Source organism: Momordica charantia, assembly GCF_013281855.1.
Source record: "Momordica charantia cultivar OHB3-1 chromosome 4 unlocalized genomic scaffold, Mcharantia_2.0 BLBB01000004.1, whole genome shotgun sequence".
In the NCBI taxonomy this organism is placed as follows: domain Eukaryota; kingdom Viridiplantae; phylum Streptophyta; class Magnoliopsida; order Cucurbitales; family Cucurbitaceae; genus Momordica; species Momordica charantia.
This window is the reverse complement of record NW_028275162.1, coordinates 15528162-15550346: the sequence shown is the minus strand read 5'-3', so window position 1 is coordinate 15550346 and position 22185 is coordinate 15528162. Positions and strand designations below refer to the sequence as shown.

General features: G+C 39.4%; 1 protein-coding gene across 3 annotated transcripts in view; it reads right to left on the bottom strand.

Annotated features, from left to right (window-relative positions):
* Window positions 1–3066: 3066 nt before the first annotated feature.
* The window catches only part of LOC111015171 (uncharacterized), a 34215-nt gene continuing 15096 nt past the window's right edge, over window positions 3067–22185 (bottom strand). For 2 of the 3 annotated variants that reach the window (XM_088123436.1, XM_088123437.1), the window contains exons 6-13: window positions 18493–18592; window positions 18302–18387; window positions 12529–12611; window positions 11738–11865; window positions 11548–11649; window positions 4038–4340; window positions 3693–3815; window positions 3067–3583 (exon numbers count right to left, since the gene is read on the bottom strand). In XM_088123436.1, coding sequence (XP_087979562.1) covers window positions 3200–3583; window positions 3693–3815; window positions 4038–4340; window positions 11548–11649; window positions 11738–11865; window positions 12529–12611; window positions 18302–18387; window positions 18493–18592 — 1309 coding nt within the window. In that variant the 3' untranslated portion in view covers window positions 3067–3199. The remainder of the gene's footprint in view (window positions 3584–3692; window positions 3816–4037; window positions 4341–11547; window positions 11650–11737; window positions 11866–12528; window positions 12612–18301; window positions 18388–18492; window positions 18593–22185) is intronic. The other variant, XM_088123438.1, reaches the window with a different exon arrangement.

Genomic DNA, 22185 nt, shown 5'->3' with positions numbered 1-22185 from the left:
TGTATTAAATGAATGTAGTGTTACAATCTCTAATTATAATCTCCTGATTAATTCTCTCGGACGTGGACTTCAATTCGAGGGCTTGTGAGCTTAATCTCGAATCAATGAGTTTGTGTCTTCAGCTTCTGGCGTATTGAAAAATCATTAAAGTCTTCGGCTGCGAAGCTTGATGTTTGGCGAAGTTTGCAGCTTGATGAAGTACTTCGGCTGAGGTATTCGACTTGTGAAGTCTTCGGCTTGTAGCTTGTGAAGTTCTTCGATCGGTTGCTTGGTGAAGAGAAGATTCAGAATTCTTGAAGTATTTCGTTCTTATAGTGTTGTTGGTTCTGGATGCTTTGCACTTTAAACGGTTATAGATGACTGTGAAGCTCCGAAGGCTTTGAATCTCTAATGCTTCTGATTTTTTTTCAATCCCCTAAATGAGTGGTGACCCCCTCTATTTATAGAGCTTTTGTGGGTTTATATGGGTCATGGGCTTAATGGACCATGGGCTTGAGCCCAATCTCCTTGTAAATTTGGTCCAATTAGTTGATTTCATCGAACGGCCATAAAATAGGCACGTAGCATAATTTGATTCGTCGATTTTAAAATTAATTTAGAACACGTGTAAATTTAGGATTGGTCCTAAATATAATTTTAAATTGATGACGTGGTATTTAATTATTGACCAAATTTTAGCATTCAGCAATAGTATTAAAAAATAAAAATAATTAAAACTTTTGAAAATTCCTCATTAATCATAATTAAGAATTATTATGGCTTTTTTGAATTAATTTATAGAAATAAAGAGAAGAAACTTTACATATTCTAATCCTTTACATGCGTTATTAAATAATAAAAATAATTTTTGTAGTACACAATAACTAATTAATCCTTCATTTTTACTCAATAAGTAACTCCTTATTTTCATAATTTAATACTTCGTGGAGGGAGATGGAGGAAAATTATGGACAAAATAGTTGAGAGAGAGTAGGAGGGAAATGTAGAGGAGAGAGAGCAATTCCAAGAGAGAATGAAGATGGGAGGGAGAGATTTGTATTTGAACGATAAAATTGCAAGGAATTTGGATGAGTTGAGGAAAAAATTATAAGAACTAATAAAAGAAAAATCAAGAAAGGATTAAGACAGATAAATACAATTTTTAGAGAAAAATATTTGAACAAAAAGTAAAGTTCATAAAAGTTGAGACAATATTTGGAAAGATAAGAAGAAAAAGAGAAGAGATAAATAAAAAAAGGGTGTCTGGGGACCAGTGGTGGATCCAGAACTTTAAGGTAGGGAGGCTTAAATAAATTACAGAGAGGGAAAAATATGTTATGGATGGAGAGAAAACAAGTAGAGATTGGTGTGAACGGCAAGGGCAGTGTTGGCAAAAACTAAATTGAACGAGGGGGAGAAGAATAAAGTGATTGGAAGGATATAATTTGATAATGAAAAATCCAGTAATTAAAAAAATTATTAAATTTATCTTTACCAAAATACAGTCGTCAATTTAAATCCCATGTTATTTTAATATTAGTGGACCATAAATAGTATGGGATTATTTGTAACCATTTCTCAAACTTCAGGAACTAAATGTGAACATTTTAGAATTTCAGAGATCAAATAAACACCTACTCCAAACTTTAGAGATCAAAAGTGTCCATTTTAAAACTATAAAGATCAAATAGACATCTACCTCAAACCTCAAGTACCAAAAATATATTTTTCCCATTTATATATACACTATTTTATATGTTTTGATATTAATTTGTGTAAATTACAAGTTTGTTTTTAACTTTCAAATTTGTATCTAGTAGGCCCTTAAACCTTAAAAATTATCAAATAAATCTATGAACTTTTATTTTGGTATATGTTAAAGCTCTTGAACTTTAAAAATAGTTTTAATAGGTGAGGAATATATTAAAAAAAAAATTTAAAACTTCACACAACTTTGCATTTAAAATTAAAAGTTTGAAAACCTATTAGACATTTTTTAAAGTTTTGAAACCTACCAAACATATCTCTAAAAGTTTATAAGGTAAAATTCATAATTTACAAAATTTTTTATAAAAGTTAAAAGAACGGAATGAAACTTAGAAAGATAATTTACTTATACTTATAATACTTTAAAAGAATATATTTAAATTAATTTTTTTAAAATATGGCCTACAATCTAATTTTATAAGATATAGAAGTCCAAATTATTTACTTTAAATGAAAAAAAAAAACAAAAAAAATTATATAAAATTAAAGTTTATATACAAAAAGAGTTTTTAAATCATTTTGTTGACTTTCTGGTCTAAGCAAAATTCAAATTAAAAATTAAATCAAATAAGAGCAACCAGAGTTTTTTATGATTTATAGAAAAAAAATATATAATATTTATACAACAATATATAGAAAAAATATTACAAACAAATTGAAAAAAATAGACCTTGAAATTATCGGCAACAATTAGATCATGTCTTTTAGATTCAAAACAGTAGGATAATGGTTTTACCATTTAAAAGTGTTGGAGAAAAAATTAATTATAAAAAATTAGAATTTAAATATGTGAATTTATAATATTTTCTATAAAAAAAAATACATAGAATCATGAATTCTATTATGTTTTTCCTTTTTCAAAATTTACAATATTTATTTCAACAAAATATAATTTTTCATTTTTTAAAAATTGAAATATATAATAATAATAATAATAATAATAATAATAATTCATCAATATATAACAATAAGGCATGTTTACTTCAAAGGGAATGGGAATTAAGGAATGTGAATGAATTTTTCCCTACCCTTTAATGGTATTTAAAAATTATAGAATCATTTCAAACTTGATAATCACATCCCATAAAAAAACATACCTCCGTTGATCGAAATAAATATTGATGAATTTTCAAGTGTTCACTTAGGAAAATAAATATTAATATCAACAATCTCAATTAGTAAAGTTCAAAACAAAATATTAATATCAATAAATAATCATAACCGATCATGGAAAACGAACTTGCACACTTACTTGAGATGTGCTAAAAGCTTAAACAAGTAAACTCTCTCAGGCTAGCCAGGGAGAATCTAAGTTCAAAGGACAAGAATAAGATTCAAAAATTTTAAATCATTTGGAATTTGACATAGCTTTGACAAGTTTGTGTACAATGTGCCTGCATTCTATAAGTCGATCAAAAATAAAATTTTGAAAAACTTGATATCAACCCAAGACTTACATAAGAACTCCCTCCACATTGTTAAGTGCTTTCTTGACAAGCTGAAATTTTTTTGCATTAACTTTATTAGTTTTAATCATGTACCCTCTAATGAAGAATAGCATACCACTTCGAAGAGGTTCGAGCTCGGGGTTAACAGCAACTCGAGTGAATACGTTCCATACCAATTTGTCAGGACGTTCAAAAATTTCATCGAACAGCATACGAAAATGCATGATTCTCTTTGGAGTAAGCAGCCTGACATCACTCAAATCTACAGATTTCAAAACCGCAAGGGACAGAGTAAAAGAAGCGATCATCTCAACGATGAATTTTGCAAGATTCATCGACCTAATAAGCTGCATCGTTTCCAGTTCTTTGAAGTGATCCCACAGGCAATACTGTGATGATGAAGTGAGAGATAGTCAAAAGGCGGTAGTATACAGTATCGAAATTCGACTAACCAAAAGAGTGTATAGCAGAGGAAAAAAGGAAAGGGAATATATTTACCTGTAATGTAAACTTGTGGTTTTTATCATGCGCACACAATTTGGAAGCTAAAATTGTGTAGTACTTATTAAACACTTTCTCCTGTAAACAGCACTCCACAACCACCCTCATGATCTCCCTGTCCTGTAGACCATATGGAAGATGGTGTCAGTAGAATGAAAGAACATTTTTTGAGTTAAATTACAAGTATAGTTTTTGAACTTTTGAAAATATCTAATAGGTCCCTAACTTATTAGTAAATTTTTAAAATTCAGAGACTTCTTAGACACAAAATTGAAAGATCGGAGTCTACGAAAAAATGTAAATTGAAAATTAAGGTACAAAGTGAAGAAAAATTCCACCAACCTGCATTCCTGGTAAATCCAATCTTAGTAGCTTCTCAAATGCATCAACATAGTCCTCTCCACTCATTATAATACAAAATATTGCCTTCCTAGCATCTGTATTCATTCTCTGTGCAGCTGCAAGCTGAAGCATTTTCTGAGCTTCAACAACCTCTTTATCAATTGTGCTAGCGAACTCCGAAACGTTTTTTGATGTCGTTGTCATATAACCCATATCCCCAGATAACCACCACTGCCCCTTCTTCTCAGGATCAATCAGCTTGTTCCATTTAATTCCTCTAATTAATATATCTTCTACTCTTAACTGAAGGATAAAAAGGAAACGTCAGAGTGCAGTCATACTATTTTTTTTGAAGATACCATCACTCATAATGGCAAAGCCAAGCAGTTCAAGCCTAAAATCTCACTGTTATTGAAATATGTATAGTCCCTTCAAGAACATCCGATAAAATTGGAACGATACGTGTATATATATATACATGTTAGGCCTCCGATTGAGAAAACATATTATAGGAGGGGTAGAAAGGGGATTGTTTAGGGGCAATCGAGTAACTTGTACAAAGGGAAAGAAATAACGGTTTTGGGAGAGTGGGGCCCACAAATAGAATAGTAGGGGAGTAAAAAAGGTCTGGAAGCGAATTCACTACCGTATGGCTGACCGGCGATTACTAGCGATTCCGGCTGAGGGGAGCGCATCTTGGAAATGAGTGCTCAGTAGCAGTTTTGGAGAGAACACCCACCCTCTCGAATTGGTGGGGTGCTTGTAACGCCTTCGGGCTTGTTTCTTTGAATATACATTCCAAAAGTGAGTATAATACCTCACAAATTGGTATCAGAGAAGTATGGTGCTGAGAATTTGGAGAGAAGATGACTGTGAAAGAGCTTGAGACCAGATGTGAAGCAACAGAGCGGGAGATTGTCGATCTCAAAGGTGTTGTCGCGGCCCTGTGTGGGAAGGTGGATGAGCAACAGAAGACGAGTACCAGAATCCAGATGATGTTGGAAAGCTTCATAGTCGATGTCACCGGTGGAACTACATCTTCGATTTTGCAGTTGGGGGAGTCATCGTTGCAAAAGAACAAGCAACCGGATGATCCGACGAGGATCGTTCAGATTCAGGAACCCGGGTATGATCGCAACAAGTTCAAGAAGGTTGAGATGCCTATCTTCACAGGCTTGGATCCCGACTCTTGGTTGTTTCGAGCAGAGCAATATTTTGAAATCCATAAACTGACTGATGAAGAGAAACATATTGTATCTGTCATAAGTTTTGACGGTGTCGCATTGGCTTGGTATCGCTACCATGAAAAGCATAGGCGATTTACTAGTTGGGAAAATTTGAGGAGTCGGCTATTGGAACGATTCCGGAAGGCAAAGGAGGGACGACAATGCGCGTGGGTGTTAGCGATCAAGCAAGAAGGAACAGTGGCCGAGTATATTGAAACGTTCGAAGCTCTGTCGGCACCCCTTCCACACCTTTCTGATAAGGTGTTAAAAGTGCGCTTTCTTGAACGGGCTCGACCCGGTGGTCCGAGCAGAGGTGTTGGCTACAGAACCCGTGGGCCTAGAACTGGGGAGGGGGTTTCAGATCGAAGTGCGAAACTCACAACGGTGGGAGGAAAGGCGATGGCCAAAGCGGGAGAATCTGTCCCTACCTGTACGGTTACCCTAGCTAGTAAGACGAACACAATCACGGCGAATCAACCGGCGCCGGCGGTAAAAAAGGAGTCCACTTACAAGCGATTGACGGAGGAGGAATATAAGAAGCGGAAGGAGCGGGGCCTCTGTTTTAAGTGCAAAGAGAAGTTTACGGTAGGTCACCATGTAAAAACCAGCAGTTGAGAGTGATTGTGGTTCATGACGATGAAGGAGGTCACACAGATGAAGAAGAGGCAGATGTTAGCTTTATGGCTTCAATCAAACCAAATATTTTGATGATCACAAACAAAGTATAAACTAACAATTTGAGTGTTTCAAAGTGTCTATAGTGTAGAGCTCGAAAAGACAAAACAAATGTCTGTCAAATCACTCAAATCGGAGTTTAAACGAAGAAGTTATGGTCAAAACAAGTTAGGAGAAAAATTCTACGTGGCGGGTGACGTGGACAAGTGGACAAATCCTACATGGTGGGTGACATGGACAAGTGGACCGCTTAGAAGTTGACATGTGGCATCAAGAGGACATACTTATGCTGACGTGGGATCCAACAATCAAACAAATGAGAAGATGACAAGTGGCGCTTTCAATCTCCACAAATCCATTTCCACCAATTTCTCTCAATCTCCTCAATCACTCTCAATCTCCTCAATCACTCACAATCTCAATGATTTCTCAATCTCCACCAATTTCTTTTAATCACCATAATTATGTTTTCATTTCATTTCCTTACCTCACATCTTAATCTATACCATTCATCCTTTGTTGCCCTAAATCCAATGACCAAAATTCATCCTACAAACTCTATTTAAAGCCACCAAATTCCATCATTCTACACACCAACTATCAAAGCAAAACCATTTGTTTTCAAATTCTCCTCTCAACTTTTGCAAAATCTTCATTCTCTCCTACACATAACTTGCTCATTTTTTTTGTGAGAGATTCATTAGAGTGTGGCTTTTTAGCCATTGCTTTGGTGCAAAATTTGTGTAATCCACTTTGTTTTTGAATTTTATATTTTCAAATTGGGTTTTGTATTAAGGTGTGGATACACCTTGGGTTGTGAGAAAACTAAATTGGTTGGATCCTGAACCAGTAAAAAGGATTTTGGGTTTCTTTTTAGCCTAGGACAAAAAGAGGGTCAATCGGTTTGGTTCTCACCCGTTAAGAGAGCCACTGCAGTAAAATACCCAAGAAGGAGTCTTGGGGAGTGGAGTAGGAATTTCCGAACCACTATAAAAATTCTCGGTGTCACCACTCTCTTCTCTTCTCTCTTTTAAATTCAGTATTTATCTACTTTGAATCTTGGTAGATTGCATATAGGTTTACTTAAATATTTTGTTCAATGTTTCCTCTTCTTGTTAATCTTCTTTTATTGATTGCATAATTGTTCATTACATTAAATTTATTTTTAATTTTCAAAAAGTGGTAAGAAACCCTATTCACCCCCCTTTAGTGTTGCCATTCGATCCTACAGCAGAAGCTCTAATAAAGGATCGATCCAAAGAAAAAAGAAAAGTTGTGATGTGTCGATTGAATACTACAGTTGGCCTCACAATACCGGGAATGATCAAAATAAAAGGGACGATACAAGGACGGGAAGTAATTGTCCTTTTGGACTGTGGCGCTACCCACAATTTTATCTCCCAGAAGTTGGTGCAGGAGCTGGGAATCCTTCAATCAGACACCCATAACTATGGGATCATAACGGGCACGGGAATGGCAGTGAAGGGACAGGAAGTGTGCTGTGGAGTAATTATGGAGCTACCAAATATCACAGTGGTCGAAGACTTCTTGCCCATTGAATTAAATGATTTAGATGTCATATCGGGGATGAAGTGGCTGCAGTCTATGGGGAGAATGGAGGCCGATTGGCCAACTCTCACCATGCCCTTCACTCGAGTGGAAAAGAGAATCACCCTTAGAGGGGATCCAACTCTAGCTCGCATCGAGGTCTCACTTAAATGTCTCACCCGCTCATGGCAGGAGTCTGACCAAGGTTTTCTTGTGGAGCTACGTACCCTTACGACACTTGGGGCAGAGCAACTGACTCAAGCAGAAGATAGAGACCTAGAGATGGCCCCAGTGATACAATAGCTGCTAGAAGGGTATAGTGATGTATTCCAGCCCCAGAGCAAATGCCTCCACCGCGTCCCATTGACCACAAGATCCTTATTAAAGAGGGGGAGCCACCATTGAATGTCAGACCTATCGTTATGCCTACGCACAGAAAGCAGAGATCGAAAAAAATGATTGATGAGATGATTCAAAAGGGACTGATTCAACCAAGTGTGAGCCCTTACTCTAGCCCGGTGATTTTAGTAAAGAAGAAGGACGGGAGTTGGAGGTTCTGTGTAGATTACCGAGCATTGAATAACGTCACGGTGCCAGATAAATTCCCCATCCCGGTTATCGATGAACTTTTGGATGAGCTCCATGCATCCCACATCTATTCGAAAATAGATATAAGGTCGGGGTACCACCAGATTCGTATGGCACCTGAAGACGTGCAGAAGACCGCTTTCAGAACCCATGAGGGACACTATGAGTTCCTCGTCATGCCTTTTGGGCTGACTAATGCGCCAGCAACCTTCCAGTCTTTGATGAATCAGGTATTCCGACCCTTCCTCCGCAAATTTGTCCTCGTGTTTTTTTATGACATTTTAGTGTACAACCTTGACGAACAATCACGTCGCTCACTTGACTATGGTTTTCAACTTATTGCGAGACAATTCTCTTTACGCCAACATGAGGAAGTGCAGCTTCGCTCAAGATAGGGTGGAGTACTTGAGACATTGGGTCTCAGCGGAAGGAGTAGAGGCCGATCCGGAAAAAATCAGGGCAATGCTACAGTGGCCGATACCAACTAATTTTCAAGAGCTAAGAGGATTCCTTGGGCTAACCGGGTACTACAGGAAGTTCGTCATGAACTATGGGACTCTCGCAACGCCTCTCACTCAACTGTTATAAAAAGACTCCTTTGAGTGGACACCACAAGCTACCGAAGCCTTTGAGGCGCTAAAGACAGCCATGGTAACGTTGCCTGTCCTTGCCTTGCCTGATTTCAACCTGCCTTTCGTGGTTGAAACCGACGCCTCTGAACCGGCTTAGGGGCAGTTCTCATGAAAGAACAGAGGCCAAGGGGAAGCTAAATCCGTCTATGAGCGCGAGTTAATGGTCGTAACCTTGGCCATCCAGAAATGGCGTCCTTACTTGCTAGGCCAGCGTTTCATTGTGCAGACAGATCAGCGAGCACTCAAGTATCTTCTTGAACAACGTATAGTCCAGCCCGAGTACCAGAAATGGGTGTCCAAACTCCAGGGCTATGATTTCGAAATTCAGTACAAGCCCGGATTGGAGAACAAGGCTGCCGACGCCCTTTCTAGACTACCCTCTGACCCGTACCTCGAGGTTCTATCCGTGCCTACCTTGTTAGATGTCGAAATCCTGAAAGTAGAGGTCCAAGCAGATCCCACGATGTCCAAGATCATCGCTAACCTAATGACAGATCCGGATAGTCACCCCAAATATAGCTTGTAACATGGGGTGTTACACTACAAGAGTCGACTGGCTATACCCAGCACATCAACCTTAAAGCCAGCAATTCTACATTTGTACCATAATTCCATTATGGGAGGACACTCTGGCTTCTTGCGAACATATAAGCGAATCACCGGTGAATTATATTGGCCTGGGATGAAGACGGACAACAAAAAGTTTGTGGAGGAATGCTTTGTTTGTCAGCGGAACAAGACCTTGATGGTCTCACCGGCGGGTTTGCTGCAACCATTAGTAATACCTACCACATATGGGAAGACATCACCATGGACTTCACAGAGGGATTGCCTAAATCAGTCGGACATGACACCGTGTTTGTTGTGGTGGATTGCCTGAGCAAGTATGCTCATTTATTTCACTGTGTCACCCCTTTACCGCCAAGACGGTTGCTGCTGCGTTTGTCAAGGAAGTGGTTCGCCTCCATGGATTCCCTCAATCCATCATATCAGACAGAGACAAAATCTTCCTTAGTAATTTCTGGAACAAATTTATGGACATAATTGTTCCGAACTCAAGGGACCAAGTTGAAGAGAAGCACGGCCTACCATCCACAAACGGATGGCCAAACAGAAATCGTGAATAAGTGTCGGAAACTTATCTACGTTGTTTCTGTAGTGAGGCGCCAAGAACATGGGGACAATGGCTGTCGTGGGCCGGTACAACACCACCTTTCACAGCTCTCTTGGAGCAACGCCATTCCAGGCCGTGTATGGACACCCACCCTCGCCTCTCTTGTCCTATGGCAGTCAAAAGACAACAAATGCCACTTTGGATCAGCAGCTGGCTGACCGAGACATTGCCCTGGCTGCTCTCAAAAGACAACCTCTTGCGCGCTCAAAACCGGATGAAGAAGATGGCGGATAGCCACCGCACTGAAAAGGAGCTCAACGTGGGCGATGAAGTATCCTTAAAGATTAGGCCCTATCGACAGAAATCTCTGGCTAAGAAACGGAATGAGAAGCTGGCTGCTAAGTTCTTTGGCCCATACCGCATTTTACAGCGCATCGGCAAGGTGGCTTATCGATTGGAATTGCCTACAGAGGTCACTATTCACCCGGTTTTCCATGTCTCCCAGCTCAATAAAGCAGTTGGAGACAACCTACCGGTGCAACACCTTCCCCCCCGCAACTGACGGATGACTTGGAATGGATGGCAGAGCCAGAGGAGGTATTTGCGACAGGCATCAATGAGCATACTGGAGAGCAAGAAGCCCTAGTTAAATGGAGGGGCTTACCTGAAGAAGAAGCTACTTGGGAGACTTACCACACTATGCAGCACCAATTTCGTGATTTCCCACTTGAGGACAAGCTGGATGTGAACGGGGGGCAATTGTTAGGCCTCCGATTGAGAAAACATATTATAGGAGGGGTAGAAAGGGGATTGTTTAGGGGCAATCGAGTAACTTGTACAAAGGGAAAGAAATAACGGTTTTGGGAGAGTGGGGCCCATGAATAGAATAGTAGGGGAGTAGAAAAGAAGGTCTGGGAGCAAGGGGAGAGCATCTTGGAAATGAGTGCTCAGTAGCGGTTTTGGAGAGAACACCCACCCTCTCGAATTGGTGGAGTGCTTGTAACGCCTTCGGGCTTGTTTCTTTGTATATACATTCCAAAAGTGAGTATAATACCTCACAATATACTATCCTACTTCCCATGGCAAACCCAAGTCACTTCTAGTTATAAGGTTATGACTCATTAAAAGACTCAAAATGGAGCAAACAACAATGAGTTGGCCTTGCAGCATTGGGCCATGTGACAAAAAGGTGGAGGGACTTTGGTGAGAGAAAATGAGTTCAAACTCATAGTGGCCACCTTAAAACTCTAGATCGCAGATGTGCAACCTATAAAATAGATCGTGTTCAAGTAAGGTCGTAAACTCGTAGTTGCCACCAATTTGAGTTTTTTTTTAGTATAACAAACGTGAGAATAGGTGGGAATTTAAATCTCCGACTTCAAGGGAATGACTAAATGCCTTAACCATTGAGCTATGCTTATGTTGATGGACACCTACTTGAGGTATTAAAATTTTATAATCTTATGAACTCTATGACAACCAAATATTGTAGAGAAACCTGTAAGAAAGAAAAGAAAATCTCAAATTGAGTATTTCACTAAAAATCTCAAATTGAGTATTTCACTGTCTGTTGCATTATTAGACCAACAAATCTATCCCACTTGACCCTAATAAATCATCAGGTCTACTTTTGAAGTAAAATATTGACTCTATAAAATGCAACTATCTAGCAAGTAGAGATCTACACTTCAAAATACGGTAACCACTAAAGAGAGAACAAGCAAGACCTTTTGTAGCCATTTCTTTATCCGTGTATGGTGTGCAGGATCATCCTTATGTCTTTTCTTGTTATTCTTGATGTCACATATGGTCTCAAGCATGAACTCCATCTGCATTCATGAACATTATAATTTATAACATTAAAAAATTTGACTAAAAGACACAGGTAAACGAAATATTACTTATCCAGAGACTCACTCTCCTTCCATTGATATTTTGTGGACCATCTCCAGAGGCTGACTTTAATTCATTAACCTTACTTTGAACACTAATAATAAAATTCTTCATTGCAGTGGGATCATCACCCCTTATTTTCATTCCACAACCTGTCGAATTCAAGATGGTTTAAGTTATATACCAATATTCTGTTGCCAAAAATTTTACAACATTGGAGTCGTAGACAATCATTTAGAATGATATTTTTGTTAGAAAATACAAGAATTTTTGAAGCTTAGAATCCTCTATCCATTACATTAACATCCATTCATAGCCAAATTCAAGATGAAACCCAACCCAAATTTTTCTGCTCCGCACCAGGAAAACTACAAAATAAACATGATCTAATGCATCTTCTTTTTTACATATATATATATACACACACACACACACACACATGTACACTGAGAAGTCTCCATATTTTTTAATTTTCACAATATTTGAAGGACAACCACCAAACTCAACAACCTTTGCCAATGAGGAAACTTATGAAACTACTTAATATATTAATTTTAAGTGGTTAAATGCAAGGGCAGGCCTTTCACCGTAATGCACAACCTTGAGGCGATCAATGTTCAAGGAATCACTAGGAATGGTACCACTAACAACAAAATCTTCAGAAAAAAAGGATAATAAATTTAAAATATAACTAGGACCTAAACATTTTGAAAAGTACGCCAAAATCCAAATTCCAAGTGAAATAAGACTCGTAGATTAAAAATTCAAGGAGATGATGCCCTAAAGGAATTATATCTAACTTGCACTCAACTTACATTGTAAGACTGTCAGGATGGTGGAAACATCAATTTCTGTCAACCGCTTGCTCAGTATATTCAGAAAATCATAGATTAGATCACTGACAAGTGTCAAAAGATACAACAGTTATTAGAAAGATGTGATTATATTCATAGTATAATGAAATAGATGATCATACAAAATACAAGAACAAATAAAAGCAGCCCCTATAGAACTTATCAATCAGCCAACTCTAAGTAGTTGAAAAGCAACAATGTTCCAAATGGGAGGCAAATAAGAGGTCATTGGTCAATAGTACATAAATCTTCTCTTCAAATCAGGTAGAAGCTTTACATAATTGATAATACGAGTGTTACGTTTCCTGCCGGGACGGAATGGGGCTCAGCTCCATTTATTCTTGATATGAACAAAGAACTCCCTTTGTCATGCCTCACGGACCGATTACAAGATCAAAAGCTCGGAAACTTCAACAAGCCTTACTACTTCGTGTTCAAGCGTTGGTAAGCTCGACAAAGGACTTAAAGGAAGATGTGCAAGATGTTGGAACAATTCACTACAATTTGAAGTTGAATGAAAAGTGAGTTTTCTCATTAGCTTGGTTGAGAGCTTTTATCTCCCATATCTTGTGCAATTTCTTATGACTTTAAAATTTGCATGTTAGGATTATTCCAGTGGCGTTGATCAAACCTCTTGAGGAGTGATTCGAATCACAAGTTTAGAAACGAGTTTTCTCTGCTCGTTATACTGATCATCAAGGTAATCCATTCTAAAACTTTTCCTTGGGTTGATTCCATAATTGTTTTTGGGGTTTTTCAGATTGTGTTCTATGGGTCTTGTTTGTTAGCAAGGTTCTTATAACCAACTCTCAAGGATTTCTTAACAATTCTTTTTTTTCTTATATTATATTATATATATATATATATATATATAAATTAAAATTAAAAAAAAAACTAACTAAACCTAAATATGTGCATGTGAAACTAAAGATAAATTGCTGTGATGTTTACGTCTATCTAAACTATAAATTTTAATATTTGTTGTTTTATAAATTATGAGGCATTCTTGAAAAAAAAAATTTGATATGAAATGAGTATTTCATTGATGATATGAAATATACAAAATGCCACAAGGGCAGTTACAAAAACGCCTTCCAATTGATGAAAAGGTCGTTAAGGGTGTAAGAAGTGAAGGGTGAATATAAACTTTTACACCAACCAAAAGCAAGTACAGTCACTCTATCCAAAAAAGAATCAAAAGAAACAGATTTGTTGTTAAAGACTCTGCTGTTCCTTTCAAGCCATAAACTCCAAAGGAAGGCTTTGATGAAAAGGATCCAAAGAGTAGCTCTGTTCTTTTTGAATGGATGGCCAGCCAAGAGACAGTCAAGGAAGATGGATGGTACGTTATGAAGAGCTGTCTTCTAGCCGAAGATGGATAGAAGATGTCCCCAAAATTTTGATGCAAAGTTGCAGCTGATAAAGAGATGTCCCACTGACTCCGATGCACTGAAACAGAGGTGGCAGCAACTTGGAGAGAGAGAGATGTGTGGTAGCCTCTTCTGAATTCGATCAAAAGTGTTCACGGCCCCGTGACTGAGTTCCCAGCAGAAAAACTTAACCTTTTTGGGACATTTATCTTGCCAAAGAGTGGGGCAAAGGGAGGATCCATTGTGGGTACCGACCGATGACAGGAGCTTGAAGACAAAGCTGGTAGTGAAGGCTTTACTTGGATCAAGAGGCCAAAACCATTTGTCTTCACCAGGGGAAGGGACAATTTCATCAATTATGAGTGATAGGTGAAGCCAGTCATCGAATTCCTCGTCTTTAAAAAGTCTATGGAAGCTATATACCCAACAAGAGGTAACCTTGTCCCAATGATCACCAATTCTGGCGTCTCTGTTTGTGGTTAGGGCAAAAAGCTTTGGGTAAAGGCTGGCTAATGGCCCCAGGGGGTGCCATCTATCCCTCCAAAAACAGCAATGCCTTTCTTCCCCCACTTTGCAGTGAGCAAAGTCCTTGATTAAGTGTGTTTGTTGTTGGATGGATATCCACGGGCCTTTGTAGCCAGTTGAGTAGATTGTGGGCCAAGCGTCTGTGGAAGATCTCATATATTTTGCAGAAATGAAAGTTCTCCAAAGGTGGTTTTTCTCATTTATGAATCGCCAAATCCACTTGGAGAGCAGAGCATTATTCTTGTGTTTGATGTTGCCAACGCCCAGGCCACCATCAATCAAGGGAAGCTGGACATGGTTCCAATTAACAAGATGGGGCTTGCCGTTTGTAATTGGTCCTTCCCATAAGAAATCCCGAAAGATTTTGCTGATTTGGTCTGCCACCTTTCTTGGCAAGCTGAAAAGAGAAAGGTAATAAGTGGGAAGGTTGGATAAAACAGATTGAAGGATAGTGTGCCTTCCCCCTTTTGATATAAAGTTGTTGCTCCATCTGCTCAACCGGTTCTGTAATTTTTCGATGATGGGATGCCAAAAGGAATCCTTCCTAGGATTTCCGTTTAAGGGGAGACCCAAATAAGTGCAAGGGCAAGCGCCTATTTTGCATCCCCAAGCCTTTGCGAGGAGAGTAGTGATCTGTGGATCAATGGAGACTCCATAGACACCGTATTTGCTGTAGTTGATGTTGAGACCCGAGGCAACCTCAAAAGATTTGATAATTTTTTGGAGATTCGTGATCTTTGAGCAATCCATACTAGTAAAAAGGAGCGTGTCATCTGCAAAACGAAGATGGTTAATTTTAATCAAGCCACATCTAGATGAGTAACCTTCTATTTGGCCTCGACTTTCTCCATGGGTGAGCATACGACTTAGGACATCGGTGATCATAATGAAGAGGAAAGGGGAGAGTGGGTCCCTTGTCTTAGGCCTCTGGTAGCTGTGAACTTGCCTCTAGCTTTGCCATTGATAATAATGGAGAAGCTCGTTGTTGATATACATGCCTGGATCCATTTCCTCCATTTATTCCCAAAACCTTTGTGGTACATCACAGTGTCTAAGAAATCCCAATCAACCATATCAAAGGCTTTCTCGGGATCAAGTTGTATCACTGCTCCTTTATGATTCCGAGCATGCCAATCATCAACAATCTCATTAGCAATGAGGGAGGAGTCGAGAATCTGTCGTCCCTCTACGAAGGCAGATTGGTACTCCGTGATGGTACTAGATAGCACCTTTTTTAGCCTCTCGGAGAGGACCCTAGCAATAATTTTATAGGCGCATGGGATGAGGCTGATAGGCCGGAAATCATGGACAGTCTTGGCACCTTTCCTTTTGGGAAAGGGATATGTAAGTCTCATTTAGGGCGGGTTTGATGATCCCATTTTTAAAAAAATCTTGGAACATGACCAAAATATCAGACTTGATGGTGTTCCATGATTTTTTGAAAAACTCTGCAGTGAATCCATCCGGCTCGGGGGCTTTGTCGGATCCAAGGGAGTTAACCGCCTTGTGGATTTCATCTCGAACATGGCGCTGTTCTCATGTGTGATCAGGTCCCATGGCAGGTTTGTGGGGCAGCTTCTCTGACCTTCCTTTCTAGTATAAAGAGAGGTGTATAAATCTATAAATTCCTTTTCAATATTGTTGATGTGTGTAAGGCTGGTACCATCTCTGGAAAGAATTTCAGTGATAGTGTTTCTTCTTCTTTTGTTATCAAGGAATCTATGGAAGAACTTTGTGTTTTCATCCCCTTCCCTCAACCAGTTCAGTTTACATTTTTGGTGCCAGAAAACTTCTTCCTGTGCAGCTAGGGCGAGTAGGTCATCCCTAGCCTTGTTCCTTTCCAAGATTTGGCCTGGTAAAAGGGGGCTTTGTCCTTCGAGCTCGTCGAAAGAATTCAGCAGCTTGATGATGCTGTCCTTCTGTGGTTGCAAGCAACCGAAGTGCTCCTTGTTCCAGACTTTCAAAGCAAGCTTTAGGGATTTGAGCTTCATCATCAAGCCATGTCCTGACCATCCAAAAGAGGGTTTGTTTTGCCACCAATTATCAACGTACGGTTGGAAAGATTTATGGCCCAACCACATGTTCTCAAATCTAAAAGGACTGGGCCCCAGCTCTTTTGCCCAAAGTCCAAGAGAATGGGGAAGTGATCAGAGGTAGTTTTGTCCATTCTCTTAGCCAATGGTAAGCCAAATCTATTGATGCAGCCATGAGAGAGGAGAAATACGTCAATGAGGGAAAAGGACCTATTGTTAGACCAAGTATACTTCCCATTGCTCAAGGGTATGCCAGTGAGGTTGGAGTCCTCAATGAAAGAATTAAAGAGTTTCATGCTTCTGGTGAGGGGTCTGCCATGAGATTTCTCCCAAGACCATCTGGAAACATTGAAGTATCCTGCTAAAATCCACTGATTATCACAGAGGAAGGTTTGGATTAAGACGGGAAATGGTCTGTTTTATGAGGGCTCTTTTCTTCCATGAGCCCAACCCTCGAACATTCTAGGATAGAAGCTTCATCTAATTGATGAGGGCCCCCCTTCAGGAATCTTCCTCTTTTCATAGTTGATAGATGTGGAGAGATTCTTTAGTTCTCTATTTTCGGCCTTAGATTTGTGAGCTTTAGGCTGTGGCTTGATAATAGGTATTGTCGGTGGAATGGCCATGATGCAAAGTCCCAGATTTTGCAAGTATTTGTCAAGGAAACGCTTAAAACGGTCAGGGGAAAGGAAGGCATTTGCCACGTCCTTATCGACAAAATCAATGTTTATAGGGTCAGCGGCCAGAGGTTTCAGTGCTGCAGAGTCCAAACTTGGGCTTGGTGGGTTGTGTGATTTTTCAGAAGGGTGGCTGATGGGAGGGATGTCAACATCCTCGTGGGTGGGCAAATCGCCAAAGAGAATGGTAGGGATGATGGGAGTGTGTGGACTGCTGCAGGAGGGCAATTTTGGGCTTTCTTCGAGAAGAGGGCTGGAAAAGTAATCCAGCTCCTCTAAGTCGTCTTGTAATGGGCTTATGGTAGGGGGTTAGGTTTTCGTTTATGGAAAAATGATGAAGGAGGCTGCTTATCCCTAACAGTCACATGTTTACCATTTACATGAAGAATTAATGGGAGTTGTACTCAGTCTGTGGAGCTCGAGGGAAGAGGTGCAGAGATGTCATTAACTTTTTCCTTCGCTCTGGAATTTGTCAGGGATGTCTGTGGTGGGGCAGCAGGTGAGGTCTGAAGTCCAGTGATGACAGAGGCCTCGATAAAAGAGTTCTGACCGATTGGGCCGGTCTCTGCTACAGTGCAGCGATCAGCTCCGATGGGAGTCCGGCATCAAAGGGGGGTTTTCCGGCGACTCTTTGATGGGTTTTCTCTGGTCAGCGCGAGCAAAGTGGCGGCGACCCACCAACTTCTCTGCAATGAAGAAGGGGTCGATGTGGACAGTGATGGCGTCTTCGTGTGTGAGGGAAGGAGGGAGTTCAATGGAGGCCGGGATAAAACCAGTGTTGTTGCCTTTGACCTTTATCTTAAGTTCCATAAGATCCCTGAGGCTAGATGATGCCCCAGAGATAGCCAAGAAACCGCCACAACAATCTCCAATAAATGGAACAATTGTGTCATTCCATAGGTGTAGAGGAAGATCACATATGATAATCCATCCTCCGTAGGACGGAACATGCCGGTTTGTGTTGATGTTCTTAAAATGCAGATTCCCATGAAGATTTAACCATTTAAATAGGAATCCCCTGGGGGAACAAATTATCTAAATATACACTCCATTAGAATTATCATGCATTTAAAAAAGAAACAGAGAGAGAAAAAAAACTTCCATCAAACAAACAATAATTTGCACCTACCTGGCACAAACTCCAAATACGCATAAATAGGAAAGCAATAGTGTAAGATTTCGTAAAGAAAGATTATCTTCTTTGAGGTATTCGTCCTGGAAAGAGAAAAAAATCATATGATTTTCTTAATAATTATCGAATTTTAGCAGAAGTCTCTACCTCCATGTAAAACCAAATATGTATTCAGCATGTAAGCTCACCTCAAAGGTTTTAGCAAGGGAAGCCAGGAGCCTTGCGCTAAAGTCAGTACTAGCCAAACAACCCATACCAGCAACAAATGAGGCAAAAACAGCAGCATACCTTTAACAAGAAACAAACATAGGACAAAGTTTGTCAAAAGTTAGGGTAAAATAACAACCCAAGAGGGAAAAAAATGATTAATATGCTATCATTATACAAATTTTATAATTTTTCCAGTTCAACAACCAAATGCTTCATGATAGACAAATATCTAATGAAAATGGAATGATGGTAGAGCTATAAGGGTGAATTATCGAGAAAATGGAAGAAAGTCCCTTTGAATTTAAATGTGGCCTTTAATAAGGTGAGCAAATGTTTGAAGATGGTCTTTCGAAATCTTCTTAAATAAGTCATAAAAAAATATAAAGAAGCCTCGAATCAGTGAAGTTAGTTCGTCTCTCTCCCAATGTTATTTCAACTCCACCAAGCAGCAGTAGAAGGCTTCTAGTTCCTTCGGAAAAATTGTTCAGACTTTGAAGATGAATTTGATATCAGCAATAGTATTTTTTTTAAAGGAAACAATTTCATCGATAGGATGAAATGGGGAGAACATTTACACCAAGTGATAGCCAAAAAAGCTATAGATTCAAAGGTGGCATGTAGAGTAACCTCCTTTGTTACGAAGATCCTCTGGTTGCATTCAGTCCAAGTAGTCCATAGTAAAGCCCAGATAAAATGGAGTCATAGGCATCTTTTCTCATTTATAAATGGATGACCAAGGAAGGTAGTAGCATGTAGGAGCGTCATGTTTGTGGGGAGAGCGATCGGCCAGCAAAAGAGGGGTAAAATTTTGTCCCGTAGACCTATGGTAAAAGGGCAAGTGATGAAGACATGCCCTATGGATTCCTTGTGCATTTACAAAGAGGACACCGATGAGGCAATAAAGCCATGAATGGCATTCTTCTCTGGAGCTTGTCGTGCGTATTTAATGCATGGAGGCTAGTTTCCCATCGAAAGAATTTGATCTCCTTTGAATAGGAATCTTTCCCGATGGCTTGGAACAACTCTGTTGGAGAGGTAGGTGAGATGGGGCTTTGAAGGTCTTTGATAAGTGAGCTTGTGATAAAAGAACTGTGAGATTACAAACTCCAAACAGCTATGAAGCACGGACACTCCATTTTAGGCAGAGTGTCTGTGTCGGACGCATGTCGGCACGGATATGTTCGGACCAGTGTTGTTGAGGCGTGTAGAGACTAAGGTTGGAGAGAATCCAATGTTCAGTATTCTCATTATTAAAGTCTATATATATAGACAAATATACTAGGTTGACCTAATCCTATAAGGAGAAGGTAAATGACAAATTAATATTAATACAAGAATATAAAATATACTAATATATACTCTAACACTCCCCCTCAAGTTGGTGCATATATGTTAATCATGCCCAACTTGTTAGACAAATAATCTATTCGTGCTTCATTCAATGCTTTAGTAAAGATATCTCCTAGCTGCTCTCCAGTCTTCACATACCCTGTAGCCACCAATCCTTGCTGTATTTTCTCACGTACATAATGACAATCAACTTCAATGTGTTTGGTTCGTTCATGAAATACTGGATTAGATGCAATATGAAGAGCTGCTTGATTATCACACCAAAGTTTCATTGGAGTGGTGATGTCAAATCCCAATTCAGTCAGAAGCTGATGTATCCATACTAATTCACACACCGACTGTGTCATAGCTCTATATTCTGATTCAGCACTCGAACGTGACACCACGTTTTGTTTCTTACTTTTCCAAGAAACTAAATTACCTCCGACAAATACACAATATCCTGAGGTTGATCTTCTATCTTCCTTAAAACCTGCCCAATCAGCATCTGAAAAACATTCAATATTAAGATGACCATGATCTTTATATAACAAACCACGTCCTGGAGCACCTTTCAAATAACATAAAATATGTTCCAATGCGATCCAATGGTCAGTCGTAGGAAAACTCATAAACTGACTCATAATACTACCTGGATAAGCTATGTCTGGCCTCGTAACCGTAAGATAATTCAACTTCCCTACTAATCTCCTATACTTCTCAGGATCTTTCAACAACTCCCCTTCCTTTGTAAGTTGTAAATTAGGTATCATTGGGGTACTACGCGGCTTAGCAGCTAACTTTCCTGTTTCAGTTAACAGGTCAAGTACATATTTCCTCTGTGATAAGAGAATCCCCTTCTTGCTCCTTATTACCTCAATTCCTAAGAAATATTTTAGCACTCCCAAATCCTTCGTATGAAATTGACTATGAAGGAAAGTTTTGAGTGATAGGATGCCTGATGAATCATTACCAGTAATCACAATATTATCAACATATACAACCAGTAAGATAACACCAGACTCAGTTTGTTTATAGAAGACAGAATGGTCCGACTTACTCTTCTTCATTCCAAAGTTCTCAACCACCTGACTGAATTTTCCAAACCATACTCGTGGACTTTGTTTCAACCCATATAAGGATTTACGAAGACGACATACCTTTCCATTCTCCCCCTGAGCAACAAACCCTGGTGGTTGCTCCATATACACTTCCTCTTGAAGATCACCATGGAGGAAGGCATTTTTAATATCAAGCTGATGTAACGGCCAATGGTGAATAGATGCCAAGGAAATGAATAACCTAACAGAAGTCAATTTAGCAACCGGAGAAAAAGTATCACCATAATCAATTCCATAAGTCTGCGCGTATCCTTTAGCAACAAGGCGAGCTTTCAAACAGGCAATGGATCCATCAGGATAAACTTTAACAGCAAACACCCATTTACAACCGATAGGTTTTTTTTCTGCAGGAAGAGACACTAAATCCTAAGTACCATTGTCATCTAAGGCAGTCATTTCCTCCAACATAGCAGCCCGCCAACCAGGATGAGACAAAGCTTCATGAACAGTTTTAGGAACAAATACAGACTCAAGGGATGCAAGAAACGAACAAGTAGGTGAGGACAAATGGTTATATGAGACAAAAGAAGAAACAGGATAAGTACATTTACGCTTACCTTTTCTAAGAGCAATTGGAAGGTCATCACTTATTCCTGGATCCTCGGGCGAAGAAGCTGCTGGTATAGGACATGAGTCCGTAGGAGGTTGCCGACGAGAATAAACTTGAGTAATGGTGGAAATAGAAGGATTAGGCACATAGGAAGATGTATTGCTAGGAAGCTCTTCAGTGGAAGGAGAGACAATGAAACATACAAGAAAGTCATCATCTTCTTGTGAACTCCCCCCCTGACTGGTACTCAAAGATGATGAAAAAGGGAGTATTTTCAAAGAATGTAACATCGGGAGAGACAAGATATCTATTGAGATCAGGACAATAACATCGATACCCTTTTTGAACACGAGAATAACCAAGGAAAATGCATTTCAAGGACTTAGGGTCCAATTTGGTGAGCTGAGGGCGAACATCACGAACAAAACAGGTGCAACCAAATATTTTAGGTTTAATAGGAAATAAAGGTTGCATAGGACATAGAGTACGATAAGGTATTTCACCCATAAGAACTGATGAAGGCATGCGATTAATCAGGAAGCAAGCCGTCGAAATAGCATCGGCCAAAAATATTTTGGAACATGCATTTGAAACATTAAGGCTCTTGCTGTTTCGAGAAGATGTCTATTTTTTCTTTCTGCAACTTCATTTTAAGACGGAGTATCGACACA